This window comes from Corvus cornix, chromosome 2 (assembly GCF_000738735.6).
Source record: "Corvus cornix cornix isolate S_Up_H32 chromosome 2, ASM73873v5, whole genome shotgun sequence".
Classification (NCBI taxonomy): domain Eukaryota; kingdom Metazoa; phylum Chordata; class Aves; order Passeriformes; family Corvidae; genus Corvus; species Corvus cornix.
In genome coordinates this window covers 79,039,628-79,053,434 of record NC_046333.1, presented here as the reverse complement: position 1 = coordinate 79,053,434, position 13,807 = coordinate 79,039,628, and the positions used below count along the sequence as shown (strand labels likewise).

The 13,807-nt window shown below is 38.9% G+C and overlaps 1 protein-coding gene across 4 annotated transcripts; it reads left to right on the top strand.

Moving 5' to 3' along the window:
• Positions 1 to 44: 44 nt before the first annotated feature.
• On the top strand, positions 45 to 12,732 carry OTULIN (OTU deubiquitinase with linear linkage specificity). 4 transcript variants are annotated; one of them, XM_039549508.1, is made up of 8 exons: positions 45 to 190; positions 1,667 to 1,996; positions 4,154 to 4,227; positions 4,841 to 4,935; positions 6,096 to 6,239; positions 8,463 to 8,588; positions 9,605 to 9,874; positions 11,119 to 12,732. In XM_039549508.1, exons 1-8 carry the CDS (start codon positions 45 to 47, stop codon positions 11,311 to 11,313), a joined length of 1,380 nt encoding a protein of 459 aa, XP_039405442.1. In that variant the 3' UTR covers positions 11,314 to 12,732. The 4 variants fall into 4 exon arrangements, with proteins under 4 accessions (XP_039405442.1, XP_039405443.1, XP_039405446.1 ...); XM_039549509.1 differs by having other exon boundaries at positions 113 to 190; positions 1,671 to 1,996; XM_039549512.1 differs by lacking the exon at positions 45 to 190 and adding an exon at positions 217 to 374 and having other exon boundaries at positions 1,671 to 1,996.
• The last annotated feature ends 1,075 nt before the right edge of the window (positions 12,733 to 13,807 follow it).

Sequence of the window (13,807 nt, the reverse complement as noted above, 5' to 3'; positions counted from 1 at the left end):
GGGGCCGGGGCCGGGGCCGGGGCCGGGGCCGGGGCTCCGCCGGCATGAGCGGCGAACGGCGGCGGCCGGGCCGAGCTCCGCGCCCTCCCCTCGGGCCCGGCCCGGCAGCGGCCCCCGGGGCTCGGCGGGCGCTGCCGGCTTCGGGCGGCGGCTCGGAGCGGTGCCGGGCGGGACAGAGCGCGGCGGAAAGGTGAGGCCTCCCTCGGCTGCGCTGCGCCGGCGGGCACGGGTGGCCGTATGCTGTGCCAGGCCTGGGCCTTCCTTCCCTGAGGAGCGGGGACGGGAGAAATCGGGACGTGGCGTGCGACTCTGCGTCAAAAGGAGCGTGGTCAGGGGTGTCTAGGGAGGAGATCCTGCCCCTCTGCTCCGCTCTGGTGAGAGCCCACCGGCAGTGCTGCATCCAGCTGTGGGAGCCCCAGCACAGGAATGGCAGTGGCCTGTTGGAACGAGTCCCCAGTGGGGCTGCGAAGCTGATTGGGAGATGGAGCACTTCTCCTGTAAGGAAGTGCTGAGACACTTGGGACTGTTCAGACTGGAAGAGAGAGGGCTTTGATCTAGTTGTGGCCTTCCAGTACGTAAAGGAGCCTACAGGAAAAATGGAGAGGAACTTTTTACAAGGGCGTGTAGTGACAAGACAAGGGGGAATGATTCCATCTAAAAGAGAGTAGGTTTGGATTAGATAGTAGGAAGACATTCTTTACTGAGAGAGTGGTGAGGCACTGGAACAAGGTTGCCAGAGAAGTTGTGAATACCCTATCCCTGGAAGTGTTCAAAGCCAGACTGGATGGGGTTCTGAGCGACCTGGTCTAGTGGAAGGTCTCCTTGCCCACAGCAGGAGGGTTGGAAGTAGGTGACCTTTAAAGTCCCTTCCAGGCCATTCTGTGGTTCTGTGAACTCTAGTCCTGAGCTAGAGTTCTAGCTCTAGAGCTCTGTGCTATGGGACAGCTTGGTATACATGACGGCTCGGATACCAAAGGGCTGTATGTTAGTAAGTGAAGATAGAATGCAGGTTGGAGGCTTTAACCTAGAAATAGAAATGTGGTGTGCAGTTTTAAGTTTTATGGAGTGGATATTAAGTCTGTGAGCTCTGAGGTCACCAGCCTGGATAGCCACTATTTGTCTAGAACATGAATGTGACAATTGCCAAGCAACCCATAACTTTTGGGGGGCATTATTTGTCAACTTAGGATAAATATCCCTGAAAATTTACTGCATTTTGACAAATCCTAAACCTTTGGAGAGCTTGCTAGAATGGATTGTAGACATCCTGTCTTGGTACCCTGGGCATCATATTGGAAAGACAAAGATCGTTGCACTAAGCAGTGATCCTGTTGCAATGGATGAGTTGACTCAGGTGAGTTTGTAAGGCACCTCAAGGATAGCAGGTGTTTAATCAGGGCACCAATTCTAGTTCTTCTTGTGTTTGAAGAACTGGTGCAGCTTAGCCATGGTAAGAAATGATGGTCAGGGGAATGAGTTAGAAAATAGCTTGGGTGCTGTCTTATTTTACCAAACTCTTCTGGATTTTCTTCCGGTTTCTGAATAATTTGTGTACCCTCTGAATTCTCTGAATATAACGTTAACTCTTAAAATAATGTAATTTTCCTATAACATGTGCTTTTGTTCTGGGAGAGAAACTCCTCATATATTTTTTCATTCTTCAAAGCCAGGATAATCTTCAAGGGTGGATGACAGAACCAACCAGCCTTTCTGCAGGTGCAGAAGAGAAAAAAGAGAGTGTTCCCACACAGCTGGTGAAGCATACAAATGAAGTTGGTGCTGCTTCTGAGGAACTTGTCTCAGCAAATGCAGCTGCAGGCCAGAAAGAGCAAAATACATCAGAAATAAGACAAGACTATGTATACAGAAGTAGTGGGAGACCTGAGAAGAGAGATATGAGTAAATCTCCTGTGACGGATCAGGATGCACCTAGAAACTGTGAACTGTATGTACCTGTGACTAGTAATTGTTCAGCAGTGGAGTCATCTGAGGAGAGGTAAGGATTAATTTTTTAAAATATATTAACAGTTTTTGTATAGAAGGGGAGGGTACTTTCAGTTCATTAAGGTAAATTTCTGATTTTTTTATCTTTGGTTCAGCAAAATCCCATTAACTAGTTCAACAATTTAAGTATTTGCATGCAACTCTTTGCACTGTTTTTTTCTTTTGTGCATGCATGTTTTCACTTCATCATTCTTTTTCACCTCTTACTTTATTTTCACTATATTTGTCAAATCTATCATTTATCTGAACATTAATGGGGAAAGGCTTTAGTTTCCACATTCTTTTTTCCACAGATTTACTTAACAGTTGCTGTGCTACAACAGTGTTATGACACACTTTAGTCTCTGGAATGATAGTGCCTGTGCAGATGGATTGCACCTCTTGGCTACCTGGCTTTCAAAACAATTCTCTTGAATTGCAGTACCTTGTTTACTCTGGATGTTAATCTGTCATGTGACTGCTTAGTCTGTGGCTGCTTCTGTTTTGTCAACTCCCAGAAAGAAGGTGGTTTAATAATATCTGCAGAAGGGGCATGACACTGCTTCCTTTACACCAAACTTCCTCTTTCTTGGGTAATCTCACTAACTTAGTCAGTTGAGCACTTCTTCTTGTTCTGCATCTTATGCTGAATTTATTCAAGGCTGTATCGCGAAGGAACAATTTCCCTGCCCTGACATCCCTGTGGGATCCCTTGTAGCAGCAGGTTTCTTCATGCTCAGAGTGGGAGGTTGTTGCTTTATATTTTAAATACTTGGCTTACAGAGAAGATACGCTAGAGAATGCTGCTGTCAAATACTGTGTGGGTTTTTTCATAGTATTTTCAAGGTTATTAAGTATTCTTGAAATTCTTGACAAACCTTAATGGATTTTAAACTCTGCTGAGAAATTAGGCTTTGTCCAGTATCATACTGTAACATGAATATGGACTTGAAACAAGTATTTCTATGACTTTTCTTCTTGTCAGATAGTACCGTGTTTAATACCTACTGTATCTATTGTTTCTCTTTTAATTAATAATTATTTAGTGTTGTTAAAAATGATATTTCAAGCAGCTACTTGAGCATGCGCGTGAAAACGAAACCAGTTTTATATGACAGCACAGTAGATTAGTTTCCTGGTATTAACCTACATTGGTCTTTATACCAAAGATTTCTTTTTCTCAAGGGAAATACATGCAGATGGGTTTAGTAAGCTGGTTTGGATATAAAGAAAAAGAAATACAGAGCCATCATTTAGTAGTCCATCCTTTCAAGTTTAATGAAAGTAATCCAATTTCCATCTGGCTACATGAAACTCTTTCTCACAGTCTTCCTAATTGCTTGTCCTCTCTTAGTGGTGTAAGATGTGGCAGGGTCACTGCCTTAATTTCTTCCTAGTCTTTTGCAGGCAGACTGTGGTTTGGATTTGGGGTGTTCTTCAGGAGTAGATTAGAAGCTGCTAATAGTAGTGGGCAGTAAATAATAACCGTGCAGCCTTTTTCTGCTTACGTACTTTCTTTGAAAAACAGACTTTCAATGTAAACTTCTTGTAGTGGTAAGCCTAAATGATACTGATACATCTGGTGACATATGTTTTTTCAAGTATTTTAATTGTGAAGCTGTGATTATTTTTTAGAAGTTTATTTGCTAGATGTAATTATATGACAAATGCCTCTCAGGAGTGGAATGTGCAATTTGCAGTCAGTTTTTTGAACATTCTATGGAACTCAGTTTTTAACAGTAATGTTCACATCCAAGCTGCAGATGCTAATCTGTGCAGTATTCTTGTAGGGCATAATTTCCTCTCTCATGGTCATAGCTTGACTTCAGAATGTTGTCTTCTGCAAATTTATACTGTAAAATACAGAAATACGAAGGGACTGACTGTAGTAGCCATTCAACCACAGAAGAGAAATTCAGGCAATGATTTATTACCAACCTAGTGACAGATACTGGAGGGGAGCAGTTGACAGGGTTTTTTAAACTTTTTTTTACTTTTGGAGAGCTAGTGTTGATTCTATGAAAATGGGTAAGATGGAAAGCAAATTAAGTTGGAAAAAAAAAAGGTAGAAACACTTAAATACTTTCCTGCGTTGTAAAGAGGGGAAGAGGTTGAAAAAGAGAGTAAGGTTTGTGGTGTTACATGAGGTACATGTTGATTTTTATTGCAGTGAGGAGGACATGTATCGTGATGAAGAAGAAATAGAGAGAGAGAAAATACTGCTTTGTGAAACAAACTCATCAGGTACAATCGAATTTTGTGTGAAGTTTCAAATACAGTATTGCAACTCACTGTAGCACTGACGTGTGATGTCCTGACACCCTCTCTTCCAGGGACTTTTGTGCACAGATGTCTGTGTTCAATAGCAGTTACTTATGACTGAGTGCATTGTACAGTTTGATTCGTAAAAAGATCAATTCTCTGTAAAATTAATTGCTCTTAGTATGTCATTCCCTGTGTTTCTGTAGTTACTTTACGAGTTAATGTGAATTCTTTGGAAAGCAGTCACATAGTCTATGTTATGAGACGAGAAGCTTCTGTCAAATATTTTTCTGCTTGCTAAGAAAATGAAGAGTACTTTACTAATTTCTCCTCTTTGCCAATTAACTTTTGCAGAAGAGAGGAGCAGAGTGTTCTCTATCTTGTTGAACTACATCATTACTTTTCTTCACACATCATTTTCAGAGCAAACTGATTTTATCCCCTCCCATAGTAATAATGACTTAGTAGCTACAGGTTGTGCTGCCAGTTTCATTTGGCACTAAAGTTATTTTAAAGTGATAGCATATTTAGAAATTTGATGTGCTTTCTACCTTGTTCTGTTTTCTTTATAATATTGCATGTTCTGTTTTGACAGAATATAAACTAAGTGTTTCACCTGAAATGGACATCATGGAGTATTGCAGAAAAGAATGGAGAGGAAATACACCAGTAGCAAAAAGGATGAGAAAGGTAGCAGTTCTATTTTTGTTGAATTTTATTAGGCTCTTCGTTTTTGTTTGCTACGTTATTTCCTATGGGGTCAATCTTTTAAGACAGGAAATGCCGTAGCAATGTTTTATGTTGTGAGGTCTTATTAGTGGTTTACAACTGGCAGATACTTTTCTTTGTTCTCATTCCAAATGTGTTTTCAGTAAAGCTACCTGCACATAGTTTAGGGATTTGAATACTGTCCTTTGTTACTGCTTTCAATTGAAGTTTTATATTTCATTTATGGACATAAAATGCTAATTTTGTGGACTATTGAAGTGCAGAGCAGATGACCAAAATTTAAGGTGTAAGGCAGGTAGCTGAAATTGGTGAATTGCATGGGTTTTTAAAAATTTTTCCTGAGATTTTTTTTATTACAGTTTTTGAACTAATTTTTTTATATTAATCTTGAGCTAGAATGGTAGAAAATAAAGCAAAGTTGTTTTGTTGCTTGAAAAATTTAGTGATATATGTGAGTAAACATAAAAAATACCTTACAAAAGTCAAAAACTCCCCATGCCACTCTCAGGAGATTGCTGTGAGAAATACAGACACACAGGGCATTGGCCCTTGCCAGGGTAGCTGAGCTGCAGAAGCTGCATTTCAGCATTGTGGCTTCTGCTACAACTGTGTGTATGGGAGCAGCAGGGAGGGAACAAATGTGCTGAGGCAAGTGTCAAGATATTTCAGCGTAAACACAAACTTACCCTGAGGCAGAAACAAACTACGTGTGACATGTATTGGGTAAGTAGCATTAACTGTTGCTGAAATTTCTTTTAAGCATGATATGTAGTCTTGTGTGTGTGATGTTTGATATTTTTTGGAAATCTACATGAGTTAGCTGCCCATATTTCAATGATGTTTATGTTCTGTCATCAAACAAATACCTCAAACAACTATCTATTAGATTTCTTCAGTTTTTTGTTTGTTTTTCAGCAGAACTAAGTTGGTTTTTTCAAAGCATAATTTGTGACATAAAAGCATTTGAACTTCCAAAACGGCTAGTGGGTCAAGCTTTTTCAAGCTTTTTTTTTTTTTTTTTTTTTTTTTTGAAAATAGCATTAGCATTTGGATGATAATATTCCAATACTTAAAATGTTTTATTAATGATTTAATGTTCTTTGGATTTTGTATTTTTCTAGGGCTATGAAGCAGTTGCTCAGAAGTTTGCCTCTATAAGGAGAATACGAGGTGATAACTATTGTGCCTTCAGAGCAACTCTTTTCCAGGCATTAAGCCAAGCTACCCAGTTACCAAGGTGGCTGCAGAGTGAGGATTTTACTACGGTATGTGTCAAGCTGATCTTCTGACAGTAGAGTAATACTGGGTCTAACCTATTTGATAATTTTATGATCCCATTTCTCTGTTATGCGATATATATGCTCACTTTTCAGTATCCTTGAACTGAGAAGTAGTAGTGTTCAAGACTGTTGTTAGTGCACAGTGATTCTTTCAATTTGGAATTGAGTCCAGGTGCCCTTGGTTTCCAGTTTATAATGTGTATAAATGTTACTGTAGTGTTGACTGGAATGTGTCTTGTCTGTCTTCATCTTGCCCTCTTGGTTTCTTCTTACTGCATGTAGTGTGGCAGTAAGAGGTTTTCCACAAGACAGCTGGCAATAACAAAAAATACAGACTATTTATTCTAACATTTGAGAAACCCCCAGCTTTTCAAAATTATAATATCTATTCTTTGTGCCTTACATGGTTTCTCTAGAAAGTGGAGAAACAAATTGGATGCTGTAGGCTTTGCAGAATGTGTAATTACCTGTGTCTTAAATGTTGCTTAAAATAAGTGCAAGAGCACCTCCAGCCTGACATGAAGAACAGTTCTTGTGGAGTGATGATTTTCTTGTGATGTGTAAGAAAAGCAGGGATCTTCCTACAAGTAGAAGAAGAATATTCCAGAAATTTTCTTGTGTTAACAAAGTCCATTTGATGGTATTGGTGAACATGGAACAAACATGTAAGAAGCTGCCTGTACAAAAGTGAGCCACTTGAGAGGAGTATGGTTCCAGTTGTCAGGATGCTGCTGGGAATTGGAATGGTGAACGTCTGATGCACAGTGCCTTTCTGTATAACTTTAGAGGAAATCTGAACATTTCTCATTCTGGCCACTGTCATTGTTAAGTAAACGCCTAATGATTATATTTTTGTAATTACTGATAAAAACAGTTCTATGAAGTGTTTTACTGCAAGTACATTGCAAAATGCTTTCCTTTTTGTAAAAAACACATTCTTCAAGCTCTCAACCATTTCCACATTATCAGACTAAAGAATATAGTTTCCCAGTGCTCCTTTAAAGAGCATGCAAACTTTTTAAAAATTATGTACTTCGAAATTTTTAATGATGTTCATGTTTTTTTTGCTACTGATTCATCGAGGAAAGTGTCATATGATAATTAACATTTTTTTGAAAAGGCTGTACAGCTACAAAACAAACTGAAATGATAAATTGTTATGCATCAAAGCAGAAGGCACGTAAGAGAAATGTGTATGGTGACAGCTGGCAGTACAAATATAACTTTTTTGTTGTTGTTTTTTCTTGTTTTTAATTTAACATGGTGATTACATGCACGTTTCTAGTTGTAGAAGTTACTGGCATATAATTTTTGATTATTTAGTTCTTTGTGTCCATTTAGCATAAGATGTCTGGCTGGGGTGGGGGAAGGTCTGTGCCTATCTGACACATATTGTTGCCACTAAAGAGAACACATCACTGGTTTGGAGTCCTAATAAACTGAAAATGGGCTGGTAGTGGCTGGGGGCATGAGTGCTCCTCTAGGCAAGTATTTAATCCATTGTGAGACACAAGTTGCTCTTGCAGTTCTAGCAGTAAGATGGGTTAATAGATGAGGGTACAAAACTGGACATGCAACTGCCAGGATGTCCTTAAAGGGAAGTGTAAAAGCTCTGAACTGAACAGGTGTAGCACATGAGCAGTAAAAGAGGCAATTCTGAGGCTAAAACATGATCCGATTCATCAGCTAATTCCCAGGTTGTTTTCTTCTTTAATAAAAAACCTGTCCCAGAGTGTTTGAATTGTGCTCCCTGAAAAGGAAACAGTTCGTGAGTTCTGGACAAAGTAGTTTGCAGTCCACCAAGACTTCTGGGTGGATCTGATGGATCCTCTTCTGTTGGTTCAGGGACACTTTCAAACACAGTTAACTGTCGTCTATCTGCTGGTGGGGGAGTGTTTTAATTAAAAAAAAACCAAACCTCAAAACAACAACAAAAAAAAGGCAAGAGTAACTTGGTGATTATCCAGTGCTTGTGTGTTTGTTAGATCTGGAAACAGTAATAGACCAGCATTCAGACTGTTACCCAACAAATATTATAAATACCCAGCTGTGTTTGGTTATGGTCATCTTACTGTGACATGTCTTCAGAAGGACATCTGACGTATGGTTTTAAGGTGCAAAATGTTAAAAAAAATAAAATATGCAGGTTGGTGGCTTTTCCTTTTCAGACTTTTGACTTAAGCTGCCTTTTCTTCTCTCAACTTCCAGCTTCCTGAAAACTTGCTGAGCAAGTATGACTGGATCAAGCAGTGGCAGCTAAAACAGAAACCTGGCAAGAAGATGGGAGAAATAAGTGATGAAATAAAAGAGTATTTAATACTTCTAAGGAAAAAGGTTGGAAAAGTATTTGTATATTCTTTCATCACTTAAAAATAAGAAAAGCGACAAAGATTTTTGAATTCGGAATTTAGCATAAGGATGCTTTCAGTAGTGGAAGTCCCTTTTCTGTATGTATACTACAAAAAATTCAAGTAAAGAGCATATTTTCAGATCCAGGCATCTGGTCTTTCACTACTTGCAATAGCCTGATGCTGGAATTAATTTGCAAGCAGCTCTGCAGAAAACTATTAATTAGACAGATTTCAATGAAAAAATTAATGTAACAGAGTAGCTCTTTTCCTCTATTATGTCTTGTATTTATTTGAAAGAATGATTTATACTATGGACAATTTTTTTTGCTGTCTGGATGAGGTTAAGGGAAGAAAAACACAGCACAACACTTAAGTAATTTCAAAGGAGTAGTTTTTGTTCATTTTTATACATTTATTCTGGGTCATAGAAACATGATTGTGCCCTTAAGTGTTCATACTATATTACCTAGCCCCATGCTTTCACCCTCTTGGAACACTGGAACCTGTTAAAAACTATTCAGTTGTTCCTGTCTTACTGTGAATGCAAATTCCCTTTTTATGAAGGCTTTTAAGAGTATTTGGAATACTGCATTCAGCAGTTTGAGGGTTGGAATGAAATATGCATTCTGAGTAACAGAAATGTAAAGAATACGAAGTATGTAGGATTTATGGTGCAGGAAACAAAAAGGTTATTACCTTAATGCTTGTCCCACAACAATATTTGTTCTGCCACCTTGCAGCAATTTCTAGCATCCACTCCTTTTGCTTTGCTTGTGGATCAATTTAAGCAAAATCAGACTAACTCAGCCTGACCTTGATAGGGATACAGTTGTGGAAATATTCTTGAGTGTTTTTTAAAAGGCACAAAGCTCTTCATAAGCTAAATTCTGAGTGCCTGTGCTGAGCATCTGACAACTCACAAGTGGCTTTTTGCAGCTCTTGCAGGGTGATGGCTGTTCTTTGTGTTGTGTGTGATGGTTTGTTTGTTGTTTTTTCTAGTGGAAGAATATAAGTGAAATAAAGGATCCCCTTGAGAAACAAGAGGCTTGTGATAAATTGTTTAAAAACGAAGAGGAGGAGTATAGTCTCTATGAAGCGCTGAAATTTTTGATGCTTAACACTGCCATTGAATTATACAACGCCGATAAAAGTGGAAGGAGAGTGCCTGTCTTCTCCTGGCTCCTGTTTGCACGGGATACATCCAGCAACCCTTGTCAGTTAATGCAAAATCACTTGAATCATATTGGTCACAGTGGAGGCCTTGAACAAGTAAGGAGAGATTGCTCATACAGCATTATTTTCCTGTTTTGGAGATTTTAGCTTCAAGTGGTTTAAGAAATCACCCAGCTTTTGTTGGGCTGGCTGAAGTGTGTGGCCTTTTGTTGGGAAGAATATGTTAGAACTGCTGGCTTGTAGTGAGAGTCTGTAAAGGGCCTCCTCTGAAACACCAGGTTTTGTCTTGTGGCTGGCAGGTCGCATTCTTTGGAAATAGGGTTTGCTATTAATAGAACACTTGTATTGATCTCTTAGTTGTTAGCTTTTTAAAAAATAGGATAACAGCTGATACTCAAATTATGAAGACAACGTGTAGCACATACATGTGGTGAATTGGGATAAGCTAATGACAGTTACGGCTTTATACGTAGCATAAATGGTACACATATTACAAAAAAAGCCCCAAACCGAAAAGAGTAGTAGTTAATGAGCTGAATAGTCTGAAGGATTTTGGAAGCATCCATTTTAAAAAAGTCCCATTGGATTCATTACAAGTGGAACTCTGCAATTAAGTTCACTACTTAATTGTAAATACTAGAAACATGGAAGTATTATGTTTTGGGTTTTTTTTTAATCTTAAAAATCTGACAACTGCAGAGACAGTTTGCTGTTTCTGTGAAAATAGGTGATTCATTGGTGACTTTTGCTGTTCAGTTCAGTCAAGAAGTTATGTTGCCTGTTTTTGTGCTGACTACATTTGTTTATTTCAGTAAGATTCTTTGTGAATTGTTATTGATATGCTTGCCACTGTAGGAGAAAAGGTAGAAGCTTTTTACAGCTTCTTTTTCTGAATTTCTTCTCCTGTCAACAGGCTTTGTAAGGGCTTTCCATTTTCTTTTTATTTGGCTGAAAGGTTCAAAGTACGCTGTAAGAATGAAAGGATCATTGCCTGAAACCTGCTCTTGTGTGGTTTTAAGTGTCTTAACAGGATGAATATTGATACAAGAGAATGTCTTTCCTCCCTGCTTGTGGCAGTAAGACACTCTATGTAAAGTAGTTTTCCTTTAGGATTATTTTCCTACTATGCCATTGTGGGTCTGAAGACTTTCTTGTTAACTGCATGGTATCATAGAGGTGTATGATGGAGATACTGAATGAGAGGTGCTCATGTATATGCACTTCATAATTTTTGTCTTCGAAAAATTACATCTGATAGGTATTAGTTTAATATTTTTATGAGAAAAATCTTGTCGAAGGTATGTTGAATTTTACACAAATATTTTTTTTTTCCAATGTAGGTGGAAATGTTTCTTCTTGCTTATGCTCTGCAGTACACCATCCAAGTGTACCGACTCTATAAGTACAGCACTGATGAGTTCATCACACTTTACCCCAATGACCCGGAGGAGGACTGGCCTGTGGTGACTCTCATAACTGAAGATGACAGACATTATAATATTCCAGTCAGAATGTGCCAAGAGACGATGCTGTAAACAAGTGATTTTTCAGCAGACAAACCTATGCTGCTTGTGGAGGTTTCCCATGCTATTTTGAAACAGGACAGTGACAAAATCTGTGTGATTAAATCTACAACAACTTGAATCTGTGTTTTGGAAGTTGACATCTGAAATAAAGTATCAAATAGGTACTATCTTAAATAGTAAAAGTTCAGCAAGCATGGCTTTGTTTTCTATTTAAAAAAAAAAGGAAGCTTCTGCAGTCCTTTTTTTTGAAGGACTTACTCTGGATAGAATTGCCAAAACTATAGATTTATTCCTTTTATTTTTTAGTGAGGCTCTGTGGTAAGAGCTGAGCTAAGCTTTTGCTCCCCAAAATAATGGCAGTTGAAACTTCTGGGAAAGTAAGGTGGCAGTGTCTTGGCTGATATTTGTAATAGTGCTTAGAAGCCATTTATACAAATCTTGGGTCTTGGGAAGTAATACAATTCTTTTGCAGTTGAAATTTAATGCCTGCCATGGTTTATACTATAAGAGAGACATTACTTAAAAGTTTTCTAATGCTTTGGGATGTTTTTTCCTGTATTAGTGTCTTTTATTTAGAAGCCAGCTGTCTTACACTGAAAATGAGCTGCTCTTCCCTTTTCAACCCGTGGAGAGGAACATGGCAAATGTGATAAGGGAGTATAAAAGTTGTTTGATAGTCAGTCACAAATTCAAAGACTACACAGAATTCCCACTTAAGTTATGACAGCTGATAGGAGATAGCCACGTGCCTGTTAACTTTCATTTCTGTTCATGTTATTGTTCCTGTGGTGTTAATCCTCTCTGGCAGCTGCTCTGGAGAACATGAGGATTTTCATTTGTCCAGGGAGTGCAGCAGATGGAAATGTCTGGTGCAGCTTACTCCTCCCAAGAGTGGAGATGTGGGAGGTTCTGTTTCTGCTTAGTTATTCATGATGCTTTAAACTGAAAGAATACAGAATGTATCAGATGCTGGAAGTGCTTACAAATCTTATAAAAATAATTAAATAATGAAGCTTTTAGGTTCAAGTAGAAGTACATCCTACAGATGACTTTTGGAACAAGAGAGTGAAAACTGATTTAACTGAAATGCTGGTCATACACAGGTCACTTGGCTTCTCTTAGAAAGCCTTCTTATGTAAATGGGATAAGGTTATAAAAACTTCTCATTTGAATATTCTGGAGAAAGTGGCATGCAAAATTCTCCTGTTCTAGTTGAATTTAATTTGTTAACCATTATTGTGAAAGGTAATATACACAATGAAAATATGCATTCACTATGTTCTAAAATGTGTTTTAAACACATTAATGAGGGTTGCCATGTACTCAAGTGTTATATTTGTCATGTTTTTGTTGCCTTCTAAATCAACTAGTTTGTTACTGAAAATTTCTGGGAGCTACAAGGGAATAAAAATAAACTTAAAAAATTAATCTGGCAGCATTTTGTTTCTTGCTTTATGGTTTATTTTCTGCCTTGCTTTATATTTTCAGTGTTTCAGTTTTTGAAATCCATGTTGAAGTTAGTTTGTTCATGAAAGTCGTGAGGTATAGTAACCTGTGTAAAAGAAGTAATTATTGGGTGCTTGCACATGGGCAGCAAAACCAAATAATTCCCTGAATTGCTGTTGTCCAAAAAAAGCTGAAGAGGAGGAAAAATAAATTAACTTTTGCAGCTCACAACTGATAAAAAAGTTGTAGTTATGATTTATTTAACTGAAATTATCTAATTGTGATATATTCTTGAGACTTAACACGCCTTTGAAAAAGGTCACACATTTAGAGCAGTGGTTCTGAATGTTTGACAAAAGCCTCTGAAGCAGAGGCTTTTTAGGGGCTGAGTTTGTAGTCCTTAGGGCTGGAAACAATTCACATAATTGGCTTGTTTCTTAAACTGGGAAGGTGGGACTGGGCACAAGGTGCTTAAGTCACATATTGTATGTATTTTTCACTAAAAACTTTTGCTGTCTACACGAAGCTTTTATTTTGCCTTTGTTCTGTTTCCTAGTAAGTTACAAAGTTAATGGATACCTGGTGCTGGCAGCAGGCAGTCTATCCAAGCTCAGGCTGGGTGTGGCTCAGAGAAGCCTGATGGTGGGTGTCCTGTGCGAGCTCACCAGGACCTGGTGCGTTTGATTCAAGACTGCCTTTATTTAGACAGCTGAGACGAAGCTTGGCCAGCTCTTGGCCAAGTGTATTTTTGTGTGACAGCAGCAGCCCTCTCATCAAGAGCTAGGGAAGGAGGGTGGAGAGCAATGTGGGAGCTTTTATCTCACCTGGATGCTGGGCGTGGTTAGAGAACCATGTAGACGTTGAGGGAAGTGGGGAGAGGGAGCTCTTGCGCTGCGTATCGAGTGCCGGGCTCAGCTTGTCGTGTTGTGTCCCCGGTATATAAAACAGTGTGGGCTGTGCAGCTCCCGCATCTTGTTTCTTCTGGACATAATTGCGGTTTGTTTTCCCTATGCTAGCTGGCAGTACAGGACCCAGATTTTGTCTGAAGACGGCCAAA

Coding starts and splice junctions, on each gene's coding strand:
- OTULIN (XM_039549508.1), top strand. CDS start 45: ATGAGCGGCGAACGGCGGCGGCCGGGCCGAGCTCCGCGCCCTCCCCTC. Junction 4,228..4,840: donor TTGTGAAACAAACTCATCAG/GTACAATCGAAT, acceptor CTGTTTTGACAG/AATATAAACTAAGTGTTTCA. Junction 8,589..9,604: donor TAATACTTCTAAGGAAAAAG/GTTGGAAAAGTA, acceptor TGTTTTTTCTAG/TGGAAGAATATAAGTGAAAT.